Source organism: Vidua macroura, chromosome 1 (genome assembly GCF_024509145.1).
Source record: "Vidua macroura isolate BioBank_ID:100142 chromosome 1, ASM2450914v1, whole genome shotgun sequence".
In the NCBI taxonomy this organism is placed as follows: Eukaryota; Metazoa; Chordata; class Aves; order Passeriformes; family Viduidae; genus Vidua; species Vidua macroura.
In genome coordinates, this window is record NC_071571.1 from 84,145,248 (window position 1) to 84,163,453 (window position 18,206).

General features: G+C 34.8%; 1 protein-coding gene across 1 annotated transcript in view; it reads left to right on the forward strand.

Moving 5' to 3' along the window:
* ABCA13 (ATP binding cassette subfamily A member 13) overlaps window positions 1-18,206 on the forward strand; it is a 166,651-nt gene that overhangs the window by 33,271 nt on the left and 115,174 nt on the right. The window contains exons 14-20 of the mRNA XM_053984027.1: window positions 1,213-1,385; window positions 2,574-2,650; window positions 2,875-2,996; window positions 5,575-5,769; window positions 7,588-7,752; window positions 13,291-13,468; window positions 15,814-15,953. Coding sequence (XP_053840002.1) covers window positions 1,213-1,385; window positions 2,574-2,650; window positions 2,875-2,996; window positions 5,575-5,769; window positions 7,588-7,752; window positions 13,291-13,468; window positions 15,814-15,953 — 1,050 coding nt within the window. The remainder of the gene's footprint in view (window positions 1-1,212; window positions 1,386-2,573; window positions 2,651-2,874; window positions 2,997-5,574; window positions 5,770-7,587; window positions 7,753-13,290; window positions 13,469-15,813; window positions 15,954-18,206) is intronic.

The window sequence follows — 18,206 nt, forward strand, 5'->3', positions numbered from 1 at the left end:
AGTCTCCACAGTGGCTATCCAAACCTGAGGTTTAAATAGGTATAACTCTGATAATTTTGATAGAAATACCCAGAAGAAATTCCTTAAATAAACAGTGGTGAGCTTTACAAGCTCTAAGTATGACTTTGAATTATGAGAAGTCCTATAACTAGGATAATTGGATTGTCAATCAATGTGAAACAGCAGCCAATTTTTAATTTCTTTAAATTACGTCATTCTGCTAATTTAATGAGTTATAGTACATTTATACTTTTAAATCATCACAGGAACATTTGTGAAATTTAACTAGAAACAAAAAAACTTCTTAGCCAGAATAATTCCAACTAAAATAGCAGTTATGATTACCAGTTGGTTTCAGTCTGTTTTTCTTTAAAGTGAAATTGCCAGCAGGTGAGAGTAATATTTGGCAAATAGAGACTCACCCAGAGTTGGAAGCAGGCCTTTGGATAGCACACGTGTGTGTACACAGATTAGTCTGCTATACACAGACAAAATACTAAAGTCATGCTTTTTAGTATAGAATCTGTCTTCTCTTGATTAAATAGCTCTGCTGCTTTGTCTACCTGGACATTTTTCTGATACGAACAGCAATGTGTTAAAGAGATGACAAGTGGCATCACTCATATATCACAGCAGACTTTTGCAGGCCAAATGCATTTGTATAGTCACCACCCTTCTATGACCTACTTCTGTAAATATTAAAAAAGCTTAGCAAAATAAAAATTGTAAATATTCAGGAGAAAATAAAAAAGTGCATACTATATAGAGCGTAATGCATGAAAAACTTTGGATATGAGGATCCAAGATCCAAATATTTTGGTTTGTTGAATCAAAACTGATGTTCAAAACAAGTTTTTTTTGGAAAGAGATAAAAATGGTCTGACTGAAATAAAAAAAAAAAAGGAAAAAGAACAGCTCATTTTATTTTGAAACACATTTTAAAAGATTGGCATTTCTATTAGTGGATGACTCTCCTTGACAGGCTAGTTCAAATTCCCAATTTGATTGTTTCCAAAACTCAAATATTTGAAAATTCCTTGCTTCTTGAAAACGTTTATTCCAGTTTCAGTTAATCATAAAATGACTAAGAGAATATTACCTTACCCATGTTCTCATTTGAAACTACAAATCATCTAGTTGCCAAGGGCTGCTACTTCAAACGATAACATAATTTCAAGGATTTACTAACCATGTGATCACCGTATTCTGCAGGATATTGGAAGATATTTGCCAGCTTTCAACAAGGGGGATTGTGAGAGTATGGCATATATAAACCAAAAACTTTCCAGTGCTTTGGAGAGCTTCGTGGGAGCTTTGCAGAATACCAGCAGTGACAGCTGTGAATGCCAGCTAATGTTGGGGAGCACCCAGAGACGACTGCAAATGTAAAGCCTTTCACATTTTGGTACCCCAAATGGTTCTTCATAATTAGTGATGTTCTGTACATATGTCTGTGTTCTAAACTAAGTAATTACAGGAGAGCTACTGTCCTTTTAAGATTTGTTCATTTAACTTAAAACTGAGTGGATAAAATATACAAATTATTTGAGTAATTTAGAATAACTGAATACTTTTAAAAACCCTTATATTTTTTTGCTGAACACTTGCAGCAGATCTTGCTGCTCCACCAGATGAATGCTTTGGATCACAACTAAAGAAAACTTTCAATTTCCTGTCACTTCGGTTAGGTCAAAATTTTGATATCCAAATTTTTTATATATAGCTCTTTTGATATGGCTTTTCCTCTCAATAGCTGAATATCTTTTTGTGAAATATTAAGCATTCAGATCAGTTCAGCAGTCCAAAGAATGAGAAACATAGTACAGTGACTGTAAACTGATGGGATTGAAGTCCAAACAACTTCTGATAGTTATTTGCATGGGAAAAACCATTAGATTTTAAGTAAAGCTGCTACTACAGAGTATTTCAAATTTGCAATCAGCTAGAAGTAGACATTGTTATAATTGTTACTGTACTGGTTTGACTGTTGGATTGTTTTCATAATAGGCTTCAATGGTGTCTGTGAATTACAGTAATAATACAGAAAAACTTGAGCCTAGATGCTGCTCCTAAGTACCATAGGCTCATGTCCAATTTTGAAGGGAAAATCATATCTAATGTGTGCATACTCTTTATTACTTAAATTATAATTAGACATTTTTTCATCCTGAACTGCAGTGATTTGTATCTCTAGGTTTTAAAAATGTGTGTTCAATAAGAAACATGGAAGTGAGATATTGCTAGACCTGTCCTTCTCTATCAACTACTGTTTGCTAGGGCCCTTAGTCATTATGGGAATCTATCTCTACATTTGTATATACGTAGAGATATACATGTGTATCTCTACATATGCAGCCTCATTTAGGCATGAAATATGATGACCACTGCTCCGTATAAATACCGCATGAGCAGGTCTCTAGAGGTGCTGACTGCACGCACAGTGTGTGCACACAGAGCATAGTGGGACCCTATTGCTTCTTTTAGTCCTGTTTCACTGTTCATATTTGTCTTTTTACATCGAAATACCAATGACTTGGTTCTGATGACTTATGAAACTAAGGCTATCGTTCCAGGGCGACTGAAAATTTGGAGCGACAACTGTTGGAAAATCCAGTGGCAGCTTTCCTCAGCAATTTTAATCTTGTGAATGGTGGGTTCCAGTTTTCTTCACTTTTTCTATAAGTCACTTTAGTGTAATTTTGTAGGATAATAACTGTTTCTTTGTTCTTTCAACTTCAAAGGGGCATTGTTTATGGAGACTATTGACATAAGGCAATATTGTCACTCACAGTGAATTGAATGGAAAGGATACAATTTGTAGGATATCTAATTAATAAATTTGGTGCTGTTGATACTATTTTCTTTCTCTTCCAGATGTGAAAGTCAAAGATTTTGTGCAGAATATTACTCAGTTGAGGCTGGACATTGGTTCTTCTGTCAGTATTTCTGAAGAAACTGCCAATACCCTCTTGGAAGCCAGTGTCTCTCATTCAGAGGTAAAAGATCAAAAAGAGGTGTCAAATTAGTGGGTCAACCTATAGCATGGTGTGCCAGTGAAGCAAAACAAGCAACGTTGTTTGTGTGGAATTTTGTATTTTCACTTATCACTTCCATGTGAAATACTTTGGGAGTTTTAGGACTTTGAAGTAATGATGTGATGCATTAAAAGATCAATTTATAGTAGCACTATTCCTCTGGTCTAGATGGCACTGCTTCATTAATTTCAGCAGTGTTTTACTCTCTTGTGCTGACACAGAATTGGAGCTTTACTATCTTGGTATTGTAGAAAAGATGAGGGTTTCTGAAGATATCATTTTGTATACCACCTCTGCTCCTTGTGATATGGAGTTGTCTTATGTATATATTTTTTAGATTGCTTTGTGTGTTCCTCACTCTTCTTACATTATCTTACCCTTGTCTTGCTTTACTTTCACTTTGAGGTGTTGACTTTTGCATGTTGTAAGTTTCCTGTGGAAAAGCCTGTGCGTTACCATTGCTTTTTCCTGTGATCCCAGTAATCAGTCTAAATCATGAGAAATGCCAGCTGGCTAACAGGTTCTCTCTGCTGCGAGTGTCTGTTGAAGAGCTGGGGCTACATTTGGTGTAGATTGATCAGCTCAGTCAAGCAGCCACTGGGTGTCAGTGATGCTCCGCTTGCAGGAACCGTCGCAAGCTCCGTTAATGAAAAGTGCAGCATTAAAAAGGCAGTTCAGACCATCATAACTACTTAGAGATGATTTGTTCTTTTGCTTCTGTGGCAGTGTGACTGCCTTTATTGTTAGCTTGTTATTGTGATACCACTAAATGGTAATGAGAGAAATCATCTGAAAGCAATTCAGTTAAATGGGATTCAGTGCACCTTTGATCTTTTGGAATAATAATGCTAACTGGCTGAATTGTCCAATTACTTTCCATCATTCCTTTTTGCCAGTCTTATGTAGAGCTTAGATATATACACATATCTCACATTTGGATAATTATGCAGAATTTTTTGTTTGCTTAGTGCTTAAATCCTCCCCCAGTCCAACTGGAGCATTAAAGACGTGTGCCTCTTACTGATCATGAAAGCTGCACAAGTACTTTCTAGAGCTATGGGCGTACTTTCTATGAGCTATATTTTAGCTCACAAGTACTTTCTATGAGCTATGTTTTAGGCATGCCCATTATGTTTATTGTCTATAAAGTCACTCTCTGATAACCTAATGATAGCTATAAGCCCATTGTAGCTCTATATTTCTGTGATTATATACTACTACTGTGCTTGCCTCTGGAACAGTAAGAGTAAGCCTGGGAATTTTTTGTGCCTATTGTATTTACCCATAATTTCTGCCACGATGTTATGTGCTGGCCATGCTCGTTGCCATGTGATGAAGTGATTTGAAATCACTTAAAACTTGTAACCTGAAGACTATAAGCATTCATTTACTGAATATAGGAGTTTGGATTAGCTCTGGTACTCAGAAAGCTGCAAGGAAAGCTCAGAGGAACTTAACCTAGGGGATAAACCATAGAATGTGTTAAAACTGCACTGAAATGGTGATATTCATGTGAGGCACATTTGAAATAAGTTTCAAATTGCATTATAGTCAAATTTCCTCCCCAGCAAGAAGTCCAAATCAGTATCATTTTGTGCTGCTTAGAGAATTATGTTTGTATTCTGTTCCTTGAATTCACACACAAAAAAGTGAATCTTTAAATAGATAGAAAACCTTGTAGAATCACAAAGGCAAAATTCTGTTCCAGAATAAATATCAAAAAAATCAAATTATTAAGTTGGAAAATAAAATGTTCATAGGAATTAAAGAGTTAAATTGCATATCCTGACTGGGTACTGTTAGCAGCAAGAGATGCATTCAGTGGAAGCAGTAGAGGCAGATTTTGTTCTAAGCAGTACAATGGAGCCCTGTTTTTTGGTGCCTACTGGCTTCTAAAAAACTTGTAATTTTTCTGGACTCGTTGAGAATGGGTAGTTAAGAACTCCTGAGATATGTGGACTTCAAGAACTTGCCATTATCCAAGATGGTTTTATTATAGTCTCACCCAGGATCTACTTAGGCATTTATCCTTTCATCTGCTACTGAATAATACTTTAAAGCAGTGTTTAACTGAGAAATGTGAGCTGGCTCAGAGTAGATATTATGCCATATAGGCATCCCCAAGTGTTAAATTTGTGTGTCCTTTGAAAGAAGGAAAGACTGTATTGTTTGATGTTAGTGATTCACACGCCTAGATTTTGATCTTCAGGTGTTTCTGCAGCAGAGGTGTATATCTGCTAGGAGTATGCTCAACATTGTAAATATGCCTGCTTATGGTATGAATGTTCAAGAATGAATGATTGACCTGTGAAAAATGAAAGCAAATCCTTATAAGAAATATACTTCGACTTTTATATGTACAAGGAGTATAAAGTAAGAACATAGCAATCTGATATAAAGTTGTATGGTTTATTATTTCAGGTCTGTTGGAGCCTGCAAATTGTCATGCTACTGTGACACAAATTTTCACCTTATTGACTATAAGAAAAGGTGATGCATTTCAGGGAGAAACATTTTTAATACATATATGTTGTGATAGTTTCTTTACAGTGCCCTTGTGGTAGCTTTAACTGGAAGATGTGATGAAGAAGTACTTAGCCTGCTGCTAAAGCTCCCTGAAAACAACAGAACTTCCCTGGTAGTGGAAGAATTATGCTCTTTACCAGCACTGGACTTGTATACCATGTTTGTATTGATTATACAAAATTTGAATGTACGTCACATCATTTACAAGGTAAGATGCTTTATTGGAAGGTGGTATGAAACATACAGGTAGATAGATAAATAATTCTGTTATTTCTTCAGATGTTCTTTCTCCATGAAAGCAAAGAGTGAGTGGACATATGGCATTTTTTGTCTTTGTTTGATTCCCTAAAATGTAACAGTTGAAGAATGGGGCTGATAGATACTTCCTCAGGTAAATTATCACTGAGGAGTTAATTATGAAAGCTTTGCAAAAAACACAGGAGGTCAAAGACGTATTTTTATTAATCTTTAGCAGAGCTTGCAGTTCATGCAGTCACTTCATTATTTGTAAGGGTGGAAGACTGATCTGACAGCATTTGAACAAAAACCAGCATAGGAGCTCACATCACAACAATGACAAAACTATTTTCTAGGAAGAATTCATAGCACAGTGGATGCAAATGTCTATAGCACAACTGTATTATCTGTACAGCTGTAGATAATCTAGAATCTAGTATGGGGATTCATTGAGATAATGGTTTTATCTGTAAGAGCAGAATTATTGAATGGGATAGTTAGAAGACATTTAGTTCAGTTCTTTTGGGGGTAATTGATTGACAGAACATAAAATGTGAGCATGAATAGCTGAAATATCCTTATAACATTGTGAGGAAGAATGGCTTGTTCTAAAGCCATAGGGGTCTGGTTGTATTCTGGATGTATCAGGTTGTATTCTGGATGCTGCACACTCAGTTAAGCAGATTAGAAATAGAATTTTAAAAAACAAGACAATTTCCCACAGTAGGTAAAGATACCAGAGGGGAAAGGAAAGATTTTACTTCCTGAATTATCTGTGAACCTAGAAAGGAAAAATATAGAAGAAAATAAACCAGTGCTTGTTCTGATTAGTGTTTCTACTGATCTCTATGGAAACCTAATCAAATCCTAGCAAAAAGCAAAAATTATTTTCAGGTCATCTTAAATTAAAATGGAAGTTCTGCTACTTTTTTAGCCAAATAAGATTTTTAAATGGGTCTCTTCCATTTTTTTTTCTTTTTTTTTAACTATGTAAGGCTGAGAAGAAAATCAAGCACAAACATTATAATAGGAAGACAAAGGTGGATGAAATAGATAATCAGAGGAAGAACTGAAATTATTTAATGAGATTATAGTGGTTTTATTATTTTGTATAGACAGGTAACAATGAATCAGTTTGTAGTATTGTATCATCTAACTAATCCCCAAAAGCAAAGGGAACAGAGAGAAAATCCATAATGAGAAATTTGCATGGTGGAAATAGCAAACAGCCAATTGAACTTAGGTCAAGTAGGTAATAAAACGCACACAATTAGTTTGGGCATGAAATATTCAAAGACAGGAAGAGTGTGGCAGGAAAGTTAGTTACTTTAGGGGTCATATTAAGCAATGAAAATGGTTTCTAGATTTAATTTAACTTACAAACTATTTTTAAAATACGAAATTATTGCATTGAACATTTTTAAAGTGGTGAAGGAAAAGTTTCTATTTACACTGAATTCTAAAAGGATAGAAGATTGCAGATCCCATTAGCATCTTGGGTTGGAAAGCTCTCTTCAACTTGGCAGGTGTAAACATATTCTCTGAATATTAATTTCTGTTTTGTCATAAGCCAGATTTAACATTACATTACAGAGAATTTATCTTCAGCTTAATCTGACAGTAACTGGAGAGTTGTATCCAAAGGAGTTTGGTTAAACATGGTTTGTAGGAACATTGTATAATCAGTTTTAGAAAAAGACTGAATAATTTTGAGTGTTTCATTGAAAGGTTAACATTTGTTTATAACTGGAATTTCCTGTTGTGTTTTTTTTTTTCCTTCTATTCCAAGGTCCAGATACCACCTGAGATAGGCAATGTATTAAATATGCTACTGGATGTAGTTTCTAGTATCAGTTCACTTCTCAATAAAGTCCACCATGTCATGGAAAAGCTTCCAGTATTCCTCCAAGAAATTCAAAATATTGGTGTGCTTGACGTCTCTGCATTGCAGCAGGTATGCGTAGGATTTCAATACGCAAAATTAATTCCCCTTGTGAGGTGATTAGGTAGGGATATGTGCTTAGTAAGGAGGCACACTACTAGAAATGATTTCCTAGACAGTAGGGAATGCTGAGAAGAGTCCATAAACCCTATGAAGATTCATTTGGTCTCATTCAAGCAGTCTGGTAATTGTGAGACTAGTGATGCATTGTTTCTGTCATCTCTTTTTTTGTTAACTTATGAGGTTCTAGTCTAAATTACCTGTGTTTGTCAACTGACTAACATTATCATCTGTGATTTGGAGATAGCTAGCCAGCTGTTTTCTGCTAATAATGGTTTTTTTGTTTGTTTTTAAGAGCAGACCATCATTTTTTTACAAGAAATAGCTTTGCTTTTTTAAAGAATATGAGTTCAAGACAGTCTATGCAGTTCTTCTACCTGCCATGTGTTTCTGTTCATGTCACCTAAGGGGTTTATGGGATAGTTCTGACATAAAAAAAGCTGCATGAGGTGTGAGTGAGGGTATTTCTTTTGTCCCTGCCTTTAAGGGCAGTTGCTGTATGCACATCTACCCAGGTAGCACAGTGGTGGATCTAGTGTTAAACGAATCATCAGAAAGATTTCTGTCTCGAAGCAGGTTCCAATTCCATAGGAAGACCTGCTAACCCCCACGACATTGCCTTTTGGGTTTGTTGTCCTTTGTGGAAACCTGAGGATTGAATCTGGTTTAAAATTGCAAACCTCTGAAAGATCCCACAGTGATAGAAGGTGCAATCTGGTTTATTACTAGAGTACAGAGTAAACACTGCCTTAAGTGTATTTTCCTTAGTGATACATTTTTCAAGATCTTCTAATTTGTGTGATAGAGATATGTTGAAAAATGCTGCTCTGGTGCATCTATCAGTTTTGGTTCTGAGCCTCTCTTTTTGGGGTAGCTCTTTGGCTGCCACAATTAATGGTGACTTTCATCAGACACTTGTATTTTTTCTACTTTCCTTAAACTACCTCTCTTTGTGCCAGAATTTCCTTCCAGCAAATGAAATATTCTTTTTGGACTAAAATCCCAAAGTTCCTTATTTGATAGAAGAACTTCTCAAAAGGTGCTGTTTAAAAAAAGTTTGCAAAGGAACAAATGGAACAGCAGAGGGCCATCTGCTCAAAGTTTTAAGCTTTGCTCAATGGCCACCCTTATTAACCTGTAATATACCATAGATTTAACCTTGGAATTTTTGTTCTTTTATAGTTCTAACCTTTTTTGATCACTTTTTTCCCACATAGTCTTTATTTTCTAATGTTTTGCTAAATCCCTTTTTCTTGTGAGATTGCTGGGGCTTATTGGTCACCTAATAATTTGTGGAGGATTAAAATAATCAGTGCTTATTTCTTTTATTAATAAATTGCATTTTTTATTTCAAGGGCTCTTCTGTCTCTGTAACTTTTTTTTTTTTTTAATTTTGAAGACTAGTAAAAGTGTAAGTGTCCTTTTTTGGTTGTTTAAATTGATTTTCTATACTTTCCAATAAGTTTTAATTATTGATTATTTTTTGCATCTTTTCTACAATGGCCAAACTTGTACTATTGAATAAGTGCTCCACTGAAGTGCATATATTGCTTATACACTTCCCTCCTTAAATGTTTTCTTCTATTTCCAAAAAAGCCCATCCTTATGGTTTTTTGTTTTCATAATTACCAAGAGCAAAGTAGTTCAGTAATATTAAAAGATTATCAGATAAAGAATGTAAATGTTTTTAGGGTAAAATATGTGCACCTTTGTCAGAAAGACATTGAAATTAATTTTAAAAAGTTACTTCTATAATGAAAGAGGTAATAAAGTAATTGTCTACTATTCATACTAATCAACATGGATTTCTGTCTGAAAGAAAAAATTGAAAGGAATAAATAACTTTAATATATCTGTGAAATGTGAAGTTGAATTGAAAAAGTAATCGTATTGTAATAAAAGATGATGTCAAACCACATTATCTACCCATCAGCATTAACTGGAATATGCTGCCAGATTTTACTGTTAGAAACACTGAGTGAATGGATAACTCCCTGAAGAAAAACACTGCTGATTTCAATCATGATTTTTGCTTGTGTTTTGCTGTTTGAAATTATACACTTATATTTTTATACCTAATTTTTTGGATGCTTGTCACTTATCAATAAATAAGCTGCAGGGACTTCCCGAGTTGCTAAATACTGTTAATTGTGAGACATGGCCTCACTCTGTAATCCTTCCACTCACTTGAACAAATTCTCTGTTGAACCTGTTGTTGTAGAACAACCAGGGTTTTAAATGAATAAAATTCTGACTTAGGTTTATTTGTGGCTACTATGTTTATTCTTGTATTAAAAGTCTTCTGTAGCATTTCTAACTTCTCTGGCTTGCCCGTATGTGTGTGGAAGGCCAGTCACGGTCCTCTGTTTTGATAGGTTGAAGTGACACATTTTAGCATTTGTTTTTTGCTTTAGCTTTTTCTATCAGGCTCTCAGTTGCTTAAGACAGCCTAGCATAATTTTTTGCATGCTGGTTTAAGGCTAATCCTGAATGTCTGGAAGAAGAAATATGTGCAGTGCTTGAGGGGAATTGCAACTGATGACTCTTGTAGCCTGCTCATTCTTGTCTATACCTACTAAAATGACTTTTCTAAACTTGCATTCAACTTTTTCATAAACTGCACACAGGTTTGTCTCTTAGATGATTAAGGATGAGTGATATACTGAGGTGACCGCCATTTTATAGCAACATCTCATGATTTCAGTTGATAAATAAGATTTTGCACTGGTTATGTTTTTATTCAATTTGCTTTGAATTAGGTATTTGTTTTTTTGTCATATTGTATTCTCATCCTCTTTTCTCCTGCAATACCTTCTGATATTAAATGATAGGCAAATTTAGGCAATTTGCTTCTTTCAGGGCTCACAGGAAAAACACTAATAATTTTGTTGTAATCCTGTGCTTTCTTTCCTGCAGGCTCCCTGCAATATTGTCTTAATGCCATTTTTTTCACCACTATTAATCAGCAGTTGAATTAATTGATGATTAATATTTTCTAGAGCATAAACATTAATTGGTTGTTAGAGTTCACCTAAACTTGAGTTAGCTTGTAACATTTTGTGGAGAAAGGAATTGCCTTCCCACGTAAATATGTTGTGTTGGTCAGGCATGATAACTTGAGAATGCATTAAATTTTACTTCTCAAATATCTTTTGTCTTTAATGTTCTCCCCTTTAAATTTCACTGTATATCTTGCTCTAATAAACATCAGAACCAGATATCCATTATTTCCTGGATCATTATACTTCTCATTCTGGAGTGTATATTCTACTCTTCAAATAGTGCCATCTTAATTTGATAGGCTTCTGAAAACTGTTTAATCAAATCAGCAATTTTGCCATTATTCCCCTGATTTTGTCAATTTCAGGACGAAAAAGACTTTGTTCTGTTTATGCTTTTTTCCCAAGAATTAGGATTGTCTATTTCTCTGAATTTATTTCTTTTAGCTGTTTGGTTTCATCAAATTTTGAATTATCTTTACACTCCTTGTAGTTTTCCAGGAAAATTGCATTATTTTTCTCTTTCTCTCTAATGTAATAATTCAGAATGTATTTTAGACTTATGTGCAAGCTGTAGCCCAGTATGACTTTTAAGTCACTTTTTCTGAGTATCTGGTATTTCAATTCCATGTGAATTTGTTTTTATTCATAATATTTTTTTTGGCATACAGCTGTTCTGTTAGGTCAGAAACACCTATGCTATGAGGTTTTTGCCTCCATTTGAAAATCCAGTTCCAGATCACCTTTTAATCTTCCATACCAGCTTTCCTCTTCCATGAATTTGTTACAGTGACTTGACTGATTAGTTTGTAGGAGGCTTGTTGTTTGGATTCATCTGTCTTGATTACAGCCCTACTTTATGCAGTTTAAACTAGATCAAAGATAACTCTTTTTTTTTTGGTGAAAGCCATACTATATATTCCTCATACTTTATCAAAGCCAAATTTTAAGAAACATATCTTTTTGAGTCAGTGAATATTTAGTTGAAAGACAGTAAGTAGATTCAGTCTGTTAGTGGCAGCTTACCACATAAATATTCATTATTTCAATTTCAAATTATTTTGATTGGAACTGGAATTAATTAGCACGTTTGTGCTCTTTGACTGAAATAAGCCTCATTTATCCCTCTAGTGCAAATAGTCACTAATAAAGATTCATAACCAATTTTATACAGCATTGTGCATAAATAAAGGTTATTTCTCCAGTGAAGTCCATGCCAGCAGATTCATTCAAGGGCTGTGGATGATTTTATTATGAAATATGGGTATTACTTATTTACTTTTCTCTGTGCTGAAACTGTATGCTAGAAGTAAGATTTCTGGGAGAAACTAACACTGAGTTTTAACAACACTTACTAATATTCCTCCAGGATTACTAAAGAAGCACCTGGCACTTCAACAAATGCATTGATCAGGATAAACTGTTTCTAACAGCGCAATTTCCAAACTGTCTGTGATTATGTCTTTATGTAAAGTGCTGTATTACTTTGAAAATTGACTCTTCTGTTTTAAAAATTCCAGTGATAAAAGGCTAATTTTTTTCCTGTGTCGAATGTGTGTGTTTGACGTATCACAGTGTTTTTTCTACTTGCCAGTTGTGGAGTCTTCAAATGATGTCTGATAGTCTAGTTATGCCTTTCTTGACAAGCATCTGCTACAGTAATGAGTATCAGGCGAGCCAGTGCATTCTTCATTTGTACCACAGCAGCAAGATGCCTTGCAGTTGTGTCCTCTTAGAGCTGTGCACCTGTATAGCTTTCCATAAGATATCACTTACAATCGAAGCCCATTATTTGAAAAGTGGAGCTGCACAGAGGATGAGACTATTGTTGTTCTTCTTCCTTTTTGAATGTGGTGAATGATGGTGCTTAAGCCATAAAAGCAGTCAGATTGCTCTCCTCATTAGAAGTATGCTAGTCATGAACAAATGGCAATAATAAATGATGGTATGACTCAAGATGTGCAAAAACTGTAAGCACATCTAACAAGTTAAAAGATGTACTTGAAAAGTAGGCTTTTAGGGCATCTGAATTTTTTTTTTTTCTTATTAACAGCTGTCTTCACTGCAAATGTTCATAGCAAAATGTCTTTAGTTGTTTCTGCTGCCTTTGTGACACAGGAATAATCTACCAGAAGAGCACTTTTTGTGAAAACTGGCATTGGAATCAGGGTATCTGTCATCCAGTTGTCTTGATATTTTCAGTCCTTTTCTGCCTAGCTGCTACACAGTATTTTTCTAGTTTCAGTGTGGTGCATTATGCTGCTGTCCTTCATTGAGTATCCTGACAATTAAAACTACAGTACCTTTCCCCATAATAATGGTGATCAGAAGAATAGAAATTGACAAAATTATGCTGTTGAAACAGCCTATTAGGATGAAGGCCCACTGTGTTAATATACTTAGGCGTCAATATTGACAGAACACCAGGGCTACTCCTTGAAGCTACTGTAAGCAACTTTGATTCATCTGTATTTTTGTTCATTTGTTCTAGTTTTTGCAAGGTGGGCAGTTCAGAAGTTCAGCTGTTGGATCCCTGGAGTCTGTAATCAAGGCAGTATGTAAAGAAGAATCTTCATTTTTCAGCAATGCAAACCTGTTCATAGACATGCCCAGAATCATGGGACTTTTGGAGGAAAATATGGCAAAATATGGCATTCCTGAAGACTCAAGTAAGAAAAAATATCTGACAAGTTGCAGTATGATTTCAGAGTTAAGAGAAGCTTTTCACACTTAAATGGAAATGTTTATATACTCACTGACATTTCAGTTGACACTGTCATCTTGAGCACAAAGTGTTGATCAATAAAAGTTAAGTGGCTATGAGATAATTGTGGTTGAGACAGAAGAGATCCTGTTTTTTCTATCTTGGTACATAATAAATAAGAGCATTCCTGTGTTTGAGACATTTTTATTAACATTTTTAAAGCACTTGGTATTAAAAACATATCTTTGACATACAAGATAGAGAATTTATTGCTGCTTACCTTTCTTTGGTGAACACAAAGCTGTGATATTATTGAGCAGTAAAATATACACACCTTCTGGATAGAATGAGTTTTTAAATGGTTGATATTCCTATTCTGTTTGTCAAGTGCTCAGAAAAATCCCTTAGGTCTCATATAGTTTCACCTTTGCTCCCTTTCCTCAATACACATTTGACTTACCCTGATTAATTTTAATATTGTTAATAACCTTGTTAGTGCCTCAGGTGGACCTGTGCAAAGAAGAATACAGTGATTGAGTGTCACTAGGGAAGCCTCTGTCATCTGTTGGTTTCTACAGGCAGAAATTGCTCCTGGCTTGGCTGGGACCCTTGGGAGGGAGCCAGAGCTTCTGTTTTGCCTTTTCACTTACATATGTGGGATGTAGTGGTAAGCAGGCAGCTTTTCTTTCCTGTTGGAAGAATGAAGTCAGCTGGATGGCTGATTAGACAGATTGTTTGGAACTTAGTCTCTTTAAAAGCTGTTTAGGCCAGAAGCACTTTTTCTTGATTTTTTTTTTTCCAAGTTGTCACAACTCTGCTGTGCTGTGAGACTTTTTTGCCATGGGACTCTGCAATATTTAAGGCATCAGTTATTTCCAACATTCCCATGAGTGAATTAATACTGTTGCCCATATTTTACCAATTTGTAAATGGGGCAATGGAAAATGAAAATTTAAAAAAAAAATTTGAAGTCATATAAACTTGATTCATACTACTTCACAGTGATTAACTTGTATGTATTTTGTGTATACCAAACACTTCCTAATGACTTTCTGAAGATCACAGCAAACCCATGATTAGCAAATCTTCTTTGCGTCCTTAGTCTATTGACATTTATGTCTGGCCAACTTCTAGCCTCTTAATTCTTTGCTATTGTTTAACAAGGATCATGCTTACTAGTGATTGTTTCATTCAAGAAAGTAAAAATTTGGGCAAAGAACCATTTCTTGTTGAAAAGAAACGTTCTTGATGAAACATTTCTGACACTCCTTTCTTTAATTTTTGCCAGGAGTTTAAATGGTTTTGGCCTAGTTTTCTATTATGTAAAAAGATTTGTCTTCCTTGAGGAGCTATTGATATTATTTAATACTTTATTTAATATTTATTTATATTAATATTTAATATTTAATTATTTAATATTTAATTATTTAATATTTAAAAGAGTACTAGAAACAGGATATTTTGAAAACACTTGTAATAAATAATAAAACCCCAAAAAACATGAGTTGGGCATAAAAAATCTAAATGTTTCTTATTGGAACTCTTTGCCTTTACATGAGTACAAATGCAGTGGGATATCTTGGAAACTATTCCTTAGATCCTAGTTCTGAAGTACATACACCCTAATGCATTAGTAGCCCCATGTGATATAGGAATATATTTTTTATTAAGGAATGGAAAAGACAATTGATTACATTTTTCAAATCAAGAAGTTTAGTGTTGTGACAATTTTTGCCTGTTTTTTTGGGTAGGTTCTTGTAAGATTATACAAAAAGAATAGTCTGTATTTTTGAAGGATTTTGTGTATTCCTACTTCTTTCTTATATAGGAATCCAAAGCTACAGAACAGTGGAGGATGTGGAAGGAATTTTTTTTTTCTATTTTAGGGTGACTTTTCCCTCTGAATTCCCTTGTGTGGGCAGAGGTTTTGCATATGTCCTTCTGCTCTAAAATCAACTAATGTAACACTTAGGATAGGTGGGATTCACAGGCTGCTTTTCAGAAATGTGATGAACTCTTTAGATTCTGTTTTGTTTTTTTTTTGTTTTTTTTTTTTTTTTTTCCTATTCAGTGTTTAGAGTTTTGCATCCTCAACACTATCATAGACTGTGTTTAAACAATTTCTATAGGGGCCTGTACTGATTGCTTAGTGGAGGTTGCATGGTGGTGTTACCAAAATCCTGGTAACAGTTTTTGGCATGGTGCTGTGATAGACTCTAAAATAAGACTCAAGCTTTTATTTGAATTAAAAAAAATTCAATCTCACCTGTCTTGTCAATCTTAAAAGTGAATCTGTCTTTGTTTTTGCAGCTCCTTTTTGCTTGAAGCTTTATCAAGAGATTTTGCAAGCTCCTAATGGGGCTTTGCTATGGACTTTCCTGAAACCTTTATTACATGGGAAGATACTCTACAATTCAAACATCAGCATGATTGACCTGGTGATGGAGAAGGTGAGTATCAAGAAATGCCACCATTTCTGTGTATTGATTTTGCCTTTGTAATTCGTTTTAAAGGTCCACCTTTTTCAGGGTAGGCAGAAGCAATTGGATAATTGCCTTTCAGAAAAATAGATCCAACCTGCCCACTGAGGCCTCACCTGTCTCCACTTTAAACTTAATGCTTCTCTTAATTTATATTCTACTTGTTACAGTGGTTCAAACTCAGTGTGAAAAGCAGAATTTTGCTCAAAGTCCTTTAAAGCATGTATAGAAAGATTAAAAAGAACATGTTAGCAAAAGTGTCGTGTGAGTCATGCTGAATTGAGGTGTAGGGTGCACATATTCTAGGGAAGCTCTTGCCTTCAACATTTTCTTATCATGGGAACTGTAATGGAGCGGCATAGAGACCTGTGGGAAGGGATGTCCCCAGGGAAAAAAAAAACCTGTTCTTAGGGAGTCACTGAGCTGAAGTAAAAAGAAAACATCTTAATCAGTAGTTCATCCTCACTGATTGTTTCTAACACCAGTAGGTGAGTGACCAGTCATAACTGAGGTGCTGTATGTGTGTATGCTGATGATGGTATTCAAGAGTTTTACTATCTCTGCACTTCAGCTATGGTTGGTGCTCTTTCCTGAGTGTGATTATTGACAATGACATTTCTTCATGCCTAGCTTAGAGGCACTTCTGTAAGAGAAGGGTTTATGACTTGTTTTAGATTTCTTTGCAAATTTTGCATTGATCTTCTAAATATATGACTTTTAACCTGCAGTATTATTTCTTGCAAGAATGGAAATTTGGAAAAAAACCCGCTGCTTGTAAGTGGTACACAAAAAGACCATAATAACTCTGAATGTGATGGTGACTATATTCTCTGTAAATTGAAAACTTTGTTTTATTATGATTTGTGTTCTAAAAATATAGCAAAAAACTAAGCCAAAAACCCCACTGTAGATAGCAGATACTATGTAACTTTATAGTTTCTGTTCTGAATTGGAAAAAAAGATTGAGTGATTTCATGCTTTGCAGTTAAATAAATTAATTTGGGGAACATCAGTTATTGCTCTGGAGTACAGTATAATTAATTTAAAATTTCTAGTCAGTTAAAAATAAAGCTATTCTTGATGTTTCTAGATGGAAATTATATAAAGAATGAGTTGTAAAAAATGATAAATGTTACATATACTTTTGAACTTATATTCTATGTTACAATGATATTTAGACTAGAACAATTAAAATATTTTCACATTATTTTACCAATGCGTATGCTAAACCTCCATTTTTAAAACATCTGTAGGAAAGATTAATATCTTCACATACAATATATTCCTCCACAGACCTTTTAGTGAAATCTGGACTTATACAGTTCAGAAAGAATGTGACTTGTGGGTTGATTTTTTTGGGTTTGTTGGTTGATTGGTTGATTTTTTGGTGGTGGGGTTTAGTGGTCTGGAATGGTAAAAAGATTCTGGTATAAACTCTGATTCTATTTATATATTCTCAGACTCACAAAAGTTCCATCAGCTTATTCAGAAATCTCTGTAAATACACTCTTGCCCCTCTTTTCAGCCCTGTAAATCTAACAAGCAGTTATGAATGGGTATCTGTTTATGTGTACATCTGAAAGTAGTACGAAATGTTATTGTTTTTATTACAGAAATCTCTCAGCTATTGCTTGAACACAAAGTTTAAATGCAAAATACTGTCCCCAGTGTCTCAAAAATTGCTACTAAACCCCAACCCTGTAGCTCTTTTCAAGCCTGATCTCCTACTGAAATTGGAACAGTTCTAGTTTCCTGTAGACTGTGGCCACATCATCTATTTACTAGAAGAAAAAAGTAGCAGATTACAGCTTCGATAATGTTTGTATACTCTGATATATTCTCTAAGTTTTCCACATGCACTATTAAATTTGAGAACATGTAATTTACCATACTTTGATAAATTGTGAGGTTGCTGGGTTTGAGTTTCAGAGAAAGTAGCAATTCTACTGTGTGGAGTGATGGTGGTGACAGCCACAGGAACAGGCTGTGGTGATGACTGGGGGTAAAACAGTTCAGTGCCAGCTGGCATCCAGGAATTCAAAGGCCTCGTGTGATGTCTTTGATCTTTGCTTTCACAGCTAAGTTTTTTTGCCACTGATGAACTGATCTTATAGAAATATTTCTTATTTCAGAAGATTTTCAGAGTTGATCTTACATTCAACAATCAATTTTGAATAATTTTCTGCTCTTTCCAAACAACGTTGGGGTCAGGCTTGCCAGGAC